Genomic DNA, 14,215 nt, shown 5'->3' with positions numbered 1-14,215 from the left:
ATTCAATGCAGAGCGTCATCGGTTTGCGGTGACATAACAGCCGCGTTCGTTGTGGCTCTTTTGCTTGATTCTGCGCAGGCCATTGCATACAAGATTGATTTGTGATATCCCACGATCAGGCATTGTTCAGGACTCTGAGTCGATATCGGAATAGGGCGTGGAGTTGGTCATGGAAGGCTTGTACACAGATAGGATGCACACAATACAGCAGACTTTTCGCGTCCACTTTGATTGTTTTACAGCCGTATGTCTCGTCCGGTGTCACTAGGTGCATGAAATCAAGCGTGCCAGTTTTCGGAGCGTTCATTGTTGCTGAAAGCTGTGCATGCAGTACATGTACTCTTGCAGTGTGGTGCCAGTGCGGGCACGGGCGAGGCTGGCTGGCTTATGTAAGATTTGCGACTGGGCTTGGCGGGGAGTGAAGCGAATGGTGAGTCGCGTTGCGAACATTTCAAGTCGTCCCAGACCCGACCTGCGCTTTGAACCAGACGTGTTTTCCTCCGACCGCGACCGGGGCAGCACAACCGCAGTATTCGGCAGTCTTATCGCGTGTTGCCTTTTGCCATGTTCATCTAGTGTTTACGCTCTCACCATGGCTCCCGCGCAGGCTTTTATAACCAGCTATGCTCCGCGAATTCGTCAATACGCCAACACTTTGCTCCAACCTGTCCTCCAAACCCAGAATGTCGTGCCGGGCAGTCGTACGACCAAAAGAGGAACAACCATAATCAATTACGCCGACGATGCATACGACGAAGATGACTTTGACGATAGCGAAGGTCCGAGGCGACCAACAGGTCTTCGATCACTGCGGCGGGAGGAGCTCGAGAAGAAGGAGCCGCAACATGGAAAGGTCGGCAAGGAGATACATGAACCCGTAGATTTACAACCCATCTACAGAGACTGGATCATCAGGCGGACCGCAAGACCCACGTAAGTCAGAGTCCTTTTGAGCTGCTACCGGGAGATTTTTAACACTCTTTCTTTTCGCAGAACCGATTCGCAGGCCCATGTTCAGGCGCAACTCCCTCTCACTCTCATACCTATCCGAATAGACTTGGATGTTCCTCCCCACCAGCCAGAAGCACCATTTCCGTTGCCTCGAACTGGGATGGAGGTGGGCATCAACCCCTCCCTCCCAATGTTTAAGAGACCGGAGATGGCCCCGGGGTACAAGATTCGTGATATATTCCTGTGGAATCTTCACGAGGAATTGCTAACTCCCGATGACTTTGCCATCAACTTTGTCCGAGAACTCGACCTACCAAACCAGACCGCGCTTGCTATGAATATCAGCCAGCAAATTCGCACCCAGTTAGAAGACTACGCCGGTGTGGCCATGCATCCACTGTTTCATACGCAACCGAAGCGTACCCAGATCGCGGACGCTAACATTGCGCCGACACCCTTGGCCACGGCTAATGGAAGTTCACGAGATGGGACGCCCCGGCCACTACTAGGAGCGTCGATATCTCGGCCAGCATCAACGACACCAGGAACACCCACACCATCCACACCCCGACCAATATCGTTGAGTAATGGTGCTACCGTCACAGCGGCTGCTTCACCCTTTCCACCGGAGCAACAGTTGGGACATAGTGACGAATCTGCGGAGGATCCATATCTGAACCCTGACGACACCTACCGTTGCGTCATCACGTTATCCATCTATCTTTCATCCAAACTCTACCAAGACAAATTTGAATGGTCATTGCTACATCCACCTGGCGCCGCCGAAGCATTTGCGAAGCAGACATGTGCAGACATGGGGCTGGGTGGAGAATGGGTCATGGCTATCACCCATGCCATCTACGAGGCTGTGTTGCGATTGAAGAAGGAGGCTTGTGAAGGCGGAATGGTCATGATAGGCGGCGGTGCTTGGGGTAGCGGCGAAATCGACAACCAAGCAGTCCGCACAGAAGAGGGAGCTGGTTGGAGGTACGACGTGGACGATTTTGGGGCTGAATGGGAACCGAAATTCGAAGCTCTAAGCAAAGAAGAGATTGAAAAAAGAGAAGGTGATCGAGAACGGCAGCTCAGAAGACTACGGAGAGAAACCGCGAGGTTCAGTTCTACGGCCGGGATGGTACCTACCACTCGAGAGCAGGAGGCCCAACAACGCGGCAGTTACTTCGACTACATTTCCGTTGGAGCGAACGGCGATGAGACACCACTGATGGGGCGCGGAGAAAGAAACAGAAAGAAACGAAGGTTCCGATCAATCAGTCCTGTGTCCAAAGCTCAAACCCCGGAAGGCGGCACTTCCGCCGGTGCTGGCTGGGGAGGGGAAGGCAACCGGCTCCAGGAATATGAGAGGCAGAACTGGAGATGCAAGCATTGCCTGATACCCGGCAATGCCGTGTGGGCCGTTCGAGACGGTCCTTTTGGACCAAGAGTGAGTTTTCACCCTCGACCCAATCCAGCTTCATCACTAACACGTCCTAGACTTTGTGCAACAATTGTGGTTTGATCTACGAACGAGACAAGAAGCTTCCAGTCTGGTCGCAAGGCCTACACAGACAGACTATCCCACTTGGCAGATAGATCCGCCTTGGATGACGCAGTTTTTATCCTTTTCTACCTTTTGCATCTTTTGCGCCTTTTCCAGTCTCCTGCCACTGTGGTTTCTTGGATCTCATCTCGAAATACCCGACGGAACTTTTTTCACTGCGTTCGAAGGGAGTCGATCAGTCTGGGGGGTTCTTTGCTTGCTGAAGGACATCTAGCAAAGGTGCAGGTAGTGGTAGCAAGGTGTTTGGAATCACACCAGGGTTTAAGGGCGGATGTGTAAAATAGAGCTGATTTGGCATGTGGATATGATAGGTTTCTGCCCCAACCCTGTGGGTGGTCGACAACAGGATGTCATATGTGTACGAGAACAGGCAAAATACAAGCCCAAGCTGCGTTCTACCGTGTGCAAATGCATCTTAGAACAGGGCTATACAAAGTAGTGTGCCAGTCCCAAATGGCCTTGATTGTAACAGGCATGATAAGATAAGATTTTGATCTGGCTTGGCTCCAGAACTGCGGGAGAACCGCGCTGCACTCTCCCTCGTTGGACTGTCGCTCGTTGATGCCAGATCAACAGATCACCGAACGCAATACTTCTCAATTACATCAGGGCCCTGCTCATAATCTCCTGGACGCATCTCGAACTAGGACGACCCTTGATCGCCTTCCCAGCTATGCGGTAGTGCAGTACTTAGACTCCATCTTCTCGTTTCCCAAAAGCACTTCGTCCTGCTAAACGCGGTGTCCTGTCCTCGCGAAAATGGTACGTTTACCAATCTGCCTTCCCGTGTCAAACACCTTTCATTGCACGTAGAATCCAATGCGTGTGATTTTCCTGGTACCAGGGCCTTCGAGACGTTGTCGCGGAAGAGCTGGTACACAGATCGGGAATTGGGCTGCGCAAGAACCACGAGACTGGCTGAAGGCATTACGGAATAAGAGGTGGAAGTGTGGAAGTTCGGCTTGAGCATTTCCTTCTCCTACCACGGCATGCGACATTTGAAGATGCGGAACACATGGGATCATATATGAATACGTTTGCTAATTGGAACCACGGACAGGCGCAAGTCATTGCGAACTCGGGCCACGATGATATGATTGTACGTCCTCAGTCTCTTGAACCTCGACCTGCTTCCTCCTCTTTCCCTCTCCTTCTCGATCCGCAACTACTCCGACAATACATGCCTCGAATCGCCCCCGGCTTACGATGATGCCCTTCCCTCCCCTTTTCGTCTCCCTCACCCTTCGCAGCTCCCTCTGCACCTCACTATGTGTTTCCTCCCTGCGGCGACCAGGAGAAGAAGGCAAATCTCTAATGTGATATCTGTATAGCATGATGCAGTACTAGACTACTACGGTCGCCGACTAGCAACATGTTCCAGTGACAAGACAATCAAGATCTTCGAGATTGACGGCGATCAGCACCGATTAACTGAGACATTGAAAGGGTATTCTCCCCTTTGGTTCCCACACTCCTCACACTCTGTTCGCGGATACGACGTGGTCAATCAGCTGCTGACTCTCCATTACAGTCACGACGGTGCCGTCTGGTGTGTCTCCTGGGCCCATCCAAAATTTGGCACGCTGCTCGCCTCCTCATCCTATGACGGTCGCGTGCACATCTACCGCGAATCACCTGCCCAGCAACCCAACCAGCAACCAACATGGTCTCTAGTCTTTACCTCAACCATCCACACCGCATCCGTGAACATGGTGTCATGGGCGCCACCGGAGCTAGGATGTCTGCTTGCCTGCGCCTCGTCCGATGGCAATGTCAGCGTGCTCGAGTTCCGGGACAACCAGTGGGCGCATGTTATATTCCCCGCGCATCCAATGGGTGTCAATGCTGTAAGCTGGGCCCCTGCGGGAGCTCCGGGTGCGATTGCGCGCAAGGACGGCGGCGCGGGGACTCCGCCCGCTCGACGCTTCGTCACCGGCGGCAGCGACAATGCCGTCAAGATCTGGGATTTCAATACGGCCTCACAGGCGTATGAGAATACTGCAGTTCTTCCCCAGGGACACTCGGACTGGGTCCGCGATGTGACGTGGTCACCTACCTTATTGTCGAAGACATACATTGCCAGCGCAAGCCAGGACAAGACGGTCAAGATCTGGACCAATGCCAGCCCGGATATGGCGCCGGGATCGTGGACGCTCGCCAAAACACTCGAGTTCGACGCCGTCTTGTGGCGGGTCAGTTGGAGTTTGAGCGGCAATATCCTCGCGGTTAGCGGTGGGGACAACAAGGTCACGCTGTGGAAGGAAGATCTCAAGGGGAACTGGGAGCTGGTCCGTGAGGTTACAGAATGAGCCGAAACTTTGCAGAGTGTGGTTGCTTGCTTTCAAGACGTACGAGGACCATGTGCAACGGTCGAAAATGTACAAGTTCACGATGTGCCAGTGTGCCAGTCTCAAACTCCGCAGACTTGGCTGACACGGGTTCTTGAGCTGACGGTTTGGACTCGGAGAAGACTCGAAGCATGGGAAAGGAAACCATGCATGCAGCATAGAAAAGCTACCTCATTCGACCAGTAGGTGCCAGGGATGACACACGAAGAAAACGTTCAAGTCCTTCTCATCGGGTGCTTCCACGATTCCATCTGCTGCGGTGTTACACTGTATACACTATACCGACCACCATGCTTCCTCGGAAAGTTAGTAAGACTAGGCGATAAATGTAAAAAAGCGGACGGTTGAGAGAAAGGTTACGACAATTAACTACCTTCTGGTATTATACAGGTACAGTACAGACATGGCGTACAAGATGTAAAGTGGTATGATACCTAGACATGCGGAAGAGGAAGCGGTTACAGAGTATAGGCATTCCAGGCCTTGTCAAGGCGCCTCTTCCCATCTCGAGTGCCGTTGAACGCCTGCGCCTCAAGGGCATGGGCATCTTTCTTGACCGTGCCGGCCTCGAATTCTTGAGCCAGGCGGTTCGCAGCCTGGATTTTGCCCACAGACGTGTCGCGGCCCAGGATTTGCAGGGTTACGGCGATGCCTGGGCCACGCTCGCCGCCGAGTAATGCCCAGCGCAGGTAGTGGTAGAGGTCACGCTTCCATTTAGCAGCGGCGCCGACGGCCTCATCTGGGACCTGTTGTTCCAGCATGCGCAATTGAGAGTGGTGGACGGCCTCGGCCCATTCAGACTCCGGCACAAGGCACAACGTCGTCGCAGCCACGCGCAGATAATGCAGATGGGCCGGATCAATGCCTGCCTCTTCGAGCTTTTGCGGCGTCGGAGGCACAGGCTCAAAAAAGATGGAGCACTGTGCGGCGAAATCCACAGCGGTTCGGTACGGCAGCGACCCGACTTGGAGGATGCTCGCCAGCACGTCGTGAAGAGACCGCTTGGCCAGAAACTGCATGACTCGCGCGGCGCCGTATCTGTCCAGGACCGCAACGGCCACGTCGCGGATCATTTGCTCGAAATGTTCGCCCTGGGCTTCAACCCTGCGTCGAGCATGCTTGATTTGCAAATACTGCAGCTTGTCGAAGGAGACAATGGTGTTGCCCTTTGTGATTTTCAGGTCGAACAGCGCCTCGAGCTGCGGAAGGTCCAGCACGTCGTTCTTCTGGGTGTGCGACCAGCCCAGCAGAGCGGCGAAGTTGACCAACGCTTCTGGGAAAATGCCCTTCTCGCGGAAACTGGATATGTCCGAGTCGAAGTTGCGCTTACTCAGCTTCTGGCGGTTCTGGTCCACCAGCAACGGCACATGAGCGAACAACGGCGGCATCCAGCCCAAAGACTCGTACAGTGCGACGTGTAGTGGCGTCGAGGCCATCCATTCCGACCCGCGCACGACGTGGGTGATGTGCATTTCGTGGTCGTCGCAGACGTTGGCCCAATGATACGTCGGGAAGCCGTCGGACTTGATCAAGATCGTGTCTTCATAGACGGGTTCGTCGACCAAAAGCTTTTTGGTCTTCTCCGCGCCGTGTCCGCTCCGGCCGTATACCAGATCATTGTATCGCGGCCATTCCTCTGGCGAGCGGAACCGAATTACATGCTGGTGGCCGCGATGCACTCGTTCTTCTGCTTCCTCGGCGGACAGGTGAAGACATTTTCGATCATAGCCGAGATTAAGCCCTTTGTCGTGCCGGCGGCGATTTAACTCGTCAATCCTCTCGGATGAACAGAAGCACCGGTACGCTCGACCGCTGGCCAGCAGATTCTCAATATGCTTCTTGTAGAAGGGTAACCGTTCGGATTGTCTGTAAGGTCCGTAGGGTCCACCTACAATCGGTCCTTCGTCCCATTGTAGACCAGCCCACGTTAAGTCCTCGTACAGTCTTTCTTCCGCGCCTGGTACCGTTCGCTTTGCATCAGTGTCTTCTATGCGTAGGAGAAATTGGCCATGGGTGGCTCGGGCGAGTAGGTAATTGAACAAAGCTGTCCGAATGGATCCGAGGTGAAGGTTGCCTGTGGGCGAAGGGGCGAATCGTGTTCGAGCCGGTTTGTCAGGGAGTTTGCCTCGGGGGGGAGCGGCAGCGGTGGTGCTGGTGGTGGAGGACTTTCGAGTCTTCACAAGGCTTACTCGCGCGGGCGCAGGGCGAAGGTGTTCGGCTGCCTGGCGCGCACGACAAGAATTGCAGATCCAGCCGGCGGCAGAGACGAGCCTAACGCTCGGGCGCGTCCTCATGTGTCTAGACGGTAGGTCGAGGAGGGCACTACTGGGCGTGATGTGGTTTGGACGCAAGGTGTGGTAATCCGACAAAAATCTTCAAGTCGAATGCGCGAGAATGTTCAGGGCGTCTCGGGGCTCAGGCTTCAAAGCTGCCAGAGGTCCTCAACCGCCACCGATACGCACCAAGCAGGGCCAGAATTATAGTAATTAGTACGTACTCCGTAAAGTGTACTCCGTACAGCAGCCAACTTGAACCACCTACTCCCTCATAATGGTGCGGATTAGGCAGCCTCGCTAGTAGTGACGCTTGCTGCGGGCTTCGGGGCTTAGGCTAGGGGGCTTGGGGGCTAGTCGGACTCTGTAAGCAAGATTTCAACCGCTGCGTACTCGAGTGTTGATCCCAGGCAGAAAAAGCACCAGATTTTAATTCTCTCGTTTTCCATACATTTTTGGACCTTCAAATTCACTCTTCTCCCATCTACCAACCACCAGAAAGAGGTTTCATCGTGAACAAATCCCAACATGAACGGCGACCCCCGTAGCGACAACAACGACGTCGACCTCTATGAGGTCCTCGGCGTCCCCAAAGATGCCTCCCAGGCTGATATCAGAAAGGCTTACCGCAAGGCCGCCCTGACCCATCACCCTGACAAAGTTCCAGACGAGCAGAAAGAAGAAGCCGAGGCTCGATTCAAGGCAGTGACTCAGGCCTATGAAATCCTGTACGATGATGAAAAAAGACAAATGTACGACAGATACGGTATGGCCGCGTTCGACAGCTCCAGAGGAGGGCCCGGTGGCATGGGCGGCGAAGTCAACATGGAAGACATTCTGAACATGTTCGGTATGGGCGGCGGGATGCCCGGCATGGGAGGCATGGGAGGAGCACGGAAGATGCGACGAAGTCCCGATGAGAATCAAAAATACGAGGTGACGCTGGAAGACCTGTACAAGGGCAAGACGGTCAAGTTCTCCAGCACGAAGAACGTCATATGCTCCAAGTGCACCGGGACCGGCGGTGTGGAAAAGGCCCAGCCCAAGGAATGTTCGACCTGTAAGGGCAAGGGTGTCAGGCAGATCTTGAGCCAAGTTGGCCCGGGCATGTTGACGCAGCGTATGGTCGAGTGCGGTGCCTGCGAAGGCACAGGCCAGGTCTGGAATCCCAAAGACAAATGCAAGAAGTGCAAAGGCAAGCGGGTCACTGAAGAAAGGAAACAGCTGGAACTCTATATCCCTCGGGGTGCCAGAGAAGGCGATCAGATCAAACTCGAGGGCGAGGCGGATCAGGTCCCGGGGGCAGAGCAGACGGGCGATATCATCTTCCATCTGGTCGAGCTTCCACATGAGACCTTCCAGCGGACCGGCAATGATCTCACCGCGAAACTCTCCATCACTCTAGGCGAAGCTCTTACCGGCTTCCACCGCGTCGTTCTCAAGCATCTCGACGGGCGAGGCATCGAACTTCACCATCCCCAGACACCCGGCCAGGTGCTTCGAGCGGGTGAAGTCCTCAAGGTGCGCGGTGAAGGAATGCCTTTGAAGAGGAGTGATGCTAAAGGCGATCTCTATCTTCTCGTCGAGATCGAGTTCCCTGAAGACGGCTACTTCTCCGACCCGGCCGCCCTCGAGGCTCTGCGGAAATTGCTGCCGCCGCCGCCTCCACCGATCGAGGCCGACGAAACCGACGAAGTTGGCTTCGAGGTCGCCGACATCGAGGAGATCGGCGGTCAGGATGGCCGAGATGCCTGGGAAGACGACGAAGGGCCTCAGCAGGCTCAATGCCAAACCCAGTAAACCAGCGAAAGGATGACGGATACACAGGCTCCGCAATGAATCACGATCTATGAGAGACTGGAGCAGATGGCAGTGAAATGCGAGTGGTATAGGTCCTCTCTCACGTCGACCGAGAGGCAGCATTAGACGGCGTTCGGATTTCAAAAGCAGCATTTGCACCGGCGTTGGGTAGTCCTAGATAGGAGAACAAATGAGGGATGGCATAGCAGAAGACCCTGGGGGCTTGACTTCGAAGGGACAAGCTTTCTTGCCTTGACTTGACTTGAGATGACACTGCTGGTCGAGGTCGAGGTCGTGTTGGAGATGATGAGGGACCGGCTCCATGTTGTCATGTTGTCGGGCTCGCTGTGATTGCCCCAATGACTTGCTTATGATGGAAGAATCTTAGAATATCAGAATCTTGTTCCCACACCGTCCCCTGTTAGGTTGCTGTCACAGGTTGTTCTCTCTGTCCATGTCTAATCATTGATCCATCTCTATGACTTTCATCCTTCCATCTACCTTATCTATTCTATACTCTGCGATTAGTGTATCTTCGAAATTTGAGCGCGAGGCACTTCTGCTCTCTACAAGTGAAGCTCGGGCGCCCGCGACACGTTCAGCTTGCTGCCGGCAAATCTCTTGTGCAACCTCTCCCGCGAGACGCGGTAGCACGTCGGGAACCAGGCATCCAGGTTGTCCTCGGCCTCCCGGCCCAACACCATACTAGCCGTAGCCTTGGCGCACAAGAAACAGAGGACCATGCCGTGACCCTGGAACGAGACGTCGAGGTACAACCCTTGTTCACCAGGAACACCCCCTACAAAGGGATAGCCGTCACTCGAGATTCCCATGATGCCACTCCACACGTAACGGCACTGGCCTTCCGGGTGGTCGGGCCCCCAATGGCTTCGGAAGTACGAGCGTTTCGTGCAATCAAGCAGGTACGCGGCGCTGGCCTTGTCGTAGGTCGTATCGTCCGTGTTGCCATACTCGGCCAAGCCCTGATCTTTGGCCACATGCGTACCACCGCCTATCACGATGTCGCCTTCGAATTTGGTCCCCGCGGGTCGGGAAATCATGTACTCAAAGTCATCCCCTTGCACGAATGAATAGGTCGTCTCCAGGCCTTTCTGCGGCATCTGCTGACCTGGACGCTGGGCGGTGACCACGCCGCGCAAGGGGACAACCACGCCCTGCAGCGGCGGGTAGAGGTGGGCGGCATAGCCGTTTGTGGCGAGGACGAGTTTCTGCGTCATGATATTGCCTCGAGGCGTCTCCACGGACCAGAGCCCATTTGCGGTGGTCTTGGTGATGCGGTGTGCCGGAGTGTTGCACTGCAAATTCAAACCTTTTTGCAGCGCAAGTTTGAGTACTCCGATCGTGAATTTGTAGGCGCTGAGACTGCCGGATTCATACTCCAGACCGCCAATGCTCCCATCAGCTAGAAACTTGTCGGCCGTTACTTGGCTGTCGTGGAAGATGTGTTTTGGAGCGTGCGAGCCCATTAGGGTTTCCATCAATGTGACAGAGTCCTTGGCCGCTTGCCACTTCGCGGCGTCGTAGAAGACATCCACCGTCTGACATCGTTTTGCATCGCAGTCGATCCCATGCTGGCGGGCAAACTCGTGCACGGCCACCATGGTATCATACTCCAAGCGGGTGATTTTCATCGCATCCTCGGGGCCGACAGCCTTGACATTGTCGCTGAACGACCGATAAGTGGCGGTTTTGGTGTGACCGCCTTTTGTTTGAAATGATTTGCTATCAGAAACCATCGCAAATATTGGCAATAACAAAGGAAACAGCACGACAATGAATATCATGGATCATGGCGGCATGCGAAGACGTGCGTCACCTACCGTTCCGACCACTGGCACCGCTGGCAGCTTGGCGAGCTTCAATGAGAACAACACTCAGACTTGGGTCTGAGGACAACAGGTTATAAGATATGCTGGCTCCGCTGATTCCAGATCCAATGACGACCACGTCGGCATGAGAGGGCAAGTCGGGAGTGGAGCAACAGTCTGCGATGTCTGAAGGAGGATCTTGCCAATACGATTGAGTGGGACGGTCCCTGGGCAGACCAGGAGGCATGTTTGCTCTCCGCTCCATGCTGGCGAGGATAAGGAATATGAAAGGGGAAGTAGGTTGGAAATGATACGTGGGACGACTGTACAATATACAATCGTCAGACCTCGTTCAAGTACTCCGTATAGATATTGAGTATGGAGAAAAGCGATGTCCAGGCTGCGCAGGCTGCGCTACCGCCACTACTGCGTGTCACGGGATCTCTGGTGGCGGTAGCCTATCCTAACCGGCACTGCCCTGATCACGTGAACTATTCTCGCCAACCATGCCATCGATTGACGACTTATCACGTGATGGTTCTCGCCGCCGTCCGCCCGGTGCTGCAAGCCGCCTTTGTCCTGTCAGTCCTTACGTTCGTTGTCAACCCCGTTGTCTGTCTTTGTTCACCACGAAAACCCGCAGCAATTCTCCCTCACCTCATTCCACCCGTCCAGAAAGCCTCAGCGACGATATTGCACGACTGTCGCCTGTGCCGACCGCCTGTGATTCACGCCCCTCCTCTCGTTATCGGCGTCTACCACCCGGCGAACCGTCGATACAGCACGACGTCCCCACCGGTCAAGAAAGGAAAGAAATAGCTCGGCCAGAACAATTGTCCTATCCGCACTCCCCTGCCGTCGCTCATAGCGAGTTCAACGCCTGCGGACCGAGTCCTTGCATAATTTGATGTCCTTGTCGTCGTCCTCTCGATCGGCCGCCGTTCCGCTTTCGCCAACCTCACCACCTGACTTGGGTCTCAAACGACGGCGCCTGTCTAGCAGTCTCCCCGAATCGCCCAAGTCTCCTTTTTTGATGTCAGTCGCTACAAAGAGTTATGTCTCTCCCTATGGAACCGCCCAGCATCAACATAGCGGCGAGGTTTCGGGCCGTTCGTCTCCGCGCTCACCAAGACGGGGGCCAGAATCGGCATCTCGACCCATCCATCCTCACTCTCTTCCGACTCCAGCGCACAGTGTGACGGGAATTTCAGGTTTTGACATGGCAGAGGATACGGATCAACATCGCGACAAGCGGGCCAGGTTAGATCCTGGTGGAAATGAGGAGGCGGACCCAACGGAGGTGGAACCACTGACACAGGCCACAAACCATGACCGGCAAGGTGCGATGGAGACAGACAGTGCGATGGATGTTGATCATGCGGAGAGCGCAGGATCGATGCAGAAGGACTCGAAAGACGGCGGCGCTACCGACAATTCTAGGTTTGTGGAGGATGAGATGACTCTGGAACAACTACAGAAAGATATGGGCGAAGCCTTTCTTCTCTGTCGATCCAGTAAGACTCTCCCCCACCTCCCACAACTTCAGAAGGTTTGTTTTGGGCGGGTTTGTTAACATTTGGGTTTGCAGCAGTCGAGCGTCAGCGACCAAATCCGCAGCAGCATCTGCTTGCGCTGTATGGGTTAGGTCCGGTACTACGCAGCGTCGCTCGAACAGATCCCAAGACTGGAGAAAAAATCAACAAGCTGCGAAAGTCATATGAAGGGCAGATCAAAGGCTTCGGTCTGGCCGGGCGGAACAAACCTGTCAAGGGGGAGCGCAATGTCGAGGAAGATGAGCCGGGACCGTTAAGGCGCATGGCAGGGTCATCGGCATGGGGTCTCGAACCAGACGAGCAGTGGAACGCAGAGCATGCGCGGTCGAAAATCGAGGTGACGCCAGACTTCAAGGCGAAACTGAAACAAGCAATGCAGATGCAACCGGGCACGGTTAGGAACAACGCTCACTGGGAGGATGTTCTGGGGTTTGACAAGCCCAAGCCACAGCCATATGGCATTTCCGCACAGCAAGCTGGCGCTGTCCAACCTGTCATGTCCCGGCTTCCCAATGGTGCAGCAGTTCGACCACTGCCTCCGCCTCCGCCACCGGCTGTGATCCAAGCTGGAGCTGGCACTGGCAGCGGGCCTAAACGGCAGACTCGTGGAAAGAAGCGAAGTTATGGCGATGACAGTTTCGTGGGGTATGGAGAGGGCTTTTCGGACGCCGATGATGGCGATGATGGTGACGACTATGGCAGCCAGCGCAAGCGCAAAAAGGTGACGCTGATGGCATCGTGAAAAGCGTGGACAGCACAGCTGACAATGGCTCAGGACTCCATTGGCACGCCGCTCAGTTACGGGCCGCAGCACGGAGGGCGTTAGGAACGTCAAGAGAAGACAGTCTCTTTCTGTGTTGGCTGGTGATCTACATTGAAAACAAACAGATACCCTTTTTCTTCAAAAACGTCGAGTGGATAAGATTAGACATTGAACAGCAAGGAAGGTGGCCATTCGCGATGGTAACGGCGGGATGGACATGAGATTGGGTTAGGACCGGGACAAGGACAATTGAGGCGTTCAACGGACCTGTTCCAAGGCTTTTTTGCAGTATTTACGCTGGAGTTGTGTTGCCTGAAGCTATGGCCAGCACAGGCATATTGATTTGATTACCTACCTAGGTACCTACCTACCTACCTACCCAGGTACCTCATGTACGGTATGATGCTGTAGTTGCAGCCAAGACATGACATGCAGTTGTCGACGTGGAGCAAGGCCAAGTGAAATTAACGCAACGGGAATGACCGTAGCGTCTGCATCATTACTACAAGGTAGGATACAGGGTACGGAGTAGATCCTACTGCCACTGCCACTGCCACTTCTACTTCTACTGGACGCCCTATGGCAAGATCCCAGACAAGGGCGTGCGTGCGTCAGTGAGTCAGTGAGTGTTCGGATATAATACACAGCACAGCACACACTACACACTGCCGAACATTCCATGGAAGTGGAAGCTGGGGCGGAAAGACGCGGCAGTGCAGTGCAGTTGGAGTACAGAGTACGGAGTACAGTATGGAGTGCTACCTTAGGTATGTAGGATCGGAAAGATCCGAGTACGGAGTACGGATACCTTGCGTAACAATAAGATAGTAAACTTAGCTTCTTTGAGAATATAGTCAACTAATAGCGAGACGACTGCGGAGTATCTTAAACTAAATGACCCTTGACTGGAGTACGTAAGGTATATATGTACACACCATATAGACCTCATCATATCTCTACCTCTACCTCCCAGTATATCTGTATATAGTATATAGGTTGCACCCAGGTGAGGTAAGGTAGTAGTGTCCCTCTACCATCAAAGACTACCACTACCACTACCACTACCATACTGTACCCGAGGTAAGTAAGCATCTACCTACCTGGACGACACACCAATCCACGATACTAAACCTAATG

The 14,215-nt window shown here is 54.2% G+C and overlaps 6 protein-coding genes across 6 annotated transcripts; 4 read left to right on the top strand and 2 right to left on the bottom strand.

Moving 5' to 3' along the window:
• Positions 1-592: 592 nt before the first annotated feature.
• A1O3_08132 (uncharacterized protein) lies at positions 593-2,544 on the top strand (the record flags this gene model as incomplete). Its single annotated transcript, XM_007738231.1, has 3 exons — positions 593-933; positions 994-2,395; positions 2,446-2,544. 3 exons carry the CDS (start codon positions 593-595, stop codon positions 2,542-2,544), a joined length of 1,842 nt encoding a protein of 613 aa, XP_007736421.1.
• A 1,677-nt stretch (positions 2,545-4,221) lies between these two features.
• Positions 4,222-4,821, top strand: A1O3_08131 (uncharacterized protein; the record flags this gene model as incomplete). The annotated part of the gene is made up of 1 exon (XM_007738230.1): positions 4,222-4,821. One exon carries the CDS (start codon positions 4,222-4,224, stop codon positions 4,819-4,821), a length of 600 nt encoding a protein of 199 aa, XP_007736420.1.
• Positions 4,822-5,318: 497 nt separating this feature from the next.
• On the bottom strand, positions 5,319-7,154 carry A1O3_08130 (glutamyl-tRNA synthetase; the record flags this gene model as incomplete). Its single annotated transcript, XM_007738229.1, has 1 exon — positions 5,319-7,154. One exon carries the CDS (start codon positions 7,152-7,154, stop codon positions 5,319-5,321), a length of 1,836 nt encoding a protein of 611 aa, XP_007736419.1.
• Positions 7,155-7,661: 507 nt separating this feature from the next.
• On the top strand, positions 7,662-8,933 carry A1O3_08129 (uncharacterized protein; the record flags this gene model as incomplete). Its single annotated transcript, XM_007738228.1, has 1 exon — positions 7,662-8,933. The coding sequence occupies one exon, from the start codon at positions 7,662-7,664 to the stop codon at positions 8,931-8,933; it is 1,272 nt and encodes a 423-aa protein (XP_007736418.1).
• A 566-nt stretch (positions 8,934-9,499) lies between these two features.
• Positions 9,500-11,027, bottom strand: A1O3_08128 (uncharacterized protein; the record flags this gene model as incomplete). The annotated part of the gene is made up of 2 exons (XM_007738227.1): positions 9,500-10,656; positions 10,775-11,027. 2 exons carry the CDS (start codon positions 11,025-11,027, stop codon positions 9,500-9,502), a joined length of 1,410 nt encoding a protein of 469 aa, XP_007736417.1.
• Positions 11,028-11,981: 954 nt separating this feature from the next.
• Positions 11,982-13,057, top strand: A1O3_08127 (uncharacterized protein; the record flags this gene model as incomplete). Its single annotated transcript, XM_007738226.1, has 2 exons — positions 11,982-12,276; positions 12,351-13,057. 2 exons carry the CDS (start codon positions 11,982-11,984, stop codon positions 13,055-13,057), a joined length of 1,002 nt encoding a protein of 333 aa, XP_007736416.1.
• Positions 13,058-14,215: the final 1,158 nt, after the last annotated feature.

This window comes from Capronia epimyces (assembly GCF_000585565.1).
Source record: "Capronia epimyces CBS 606.96 chromosome Unknown aczIQ-supercont1.7, whole genome shotgun sequence".
Classification (NCBI taxonomy): Eukaryota; Fungi; Ascomycota; class Eurotiomycetes; order Chaetothyriales; family Herpotrichiellaceae; genus Capronia; species Capronia epimyces.
The sequence above is the reverse complement of the archived record's forward strand: the minus strand, read 5'-3'. Positions and strand labels throughout refer to the sequence as shown.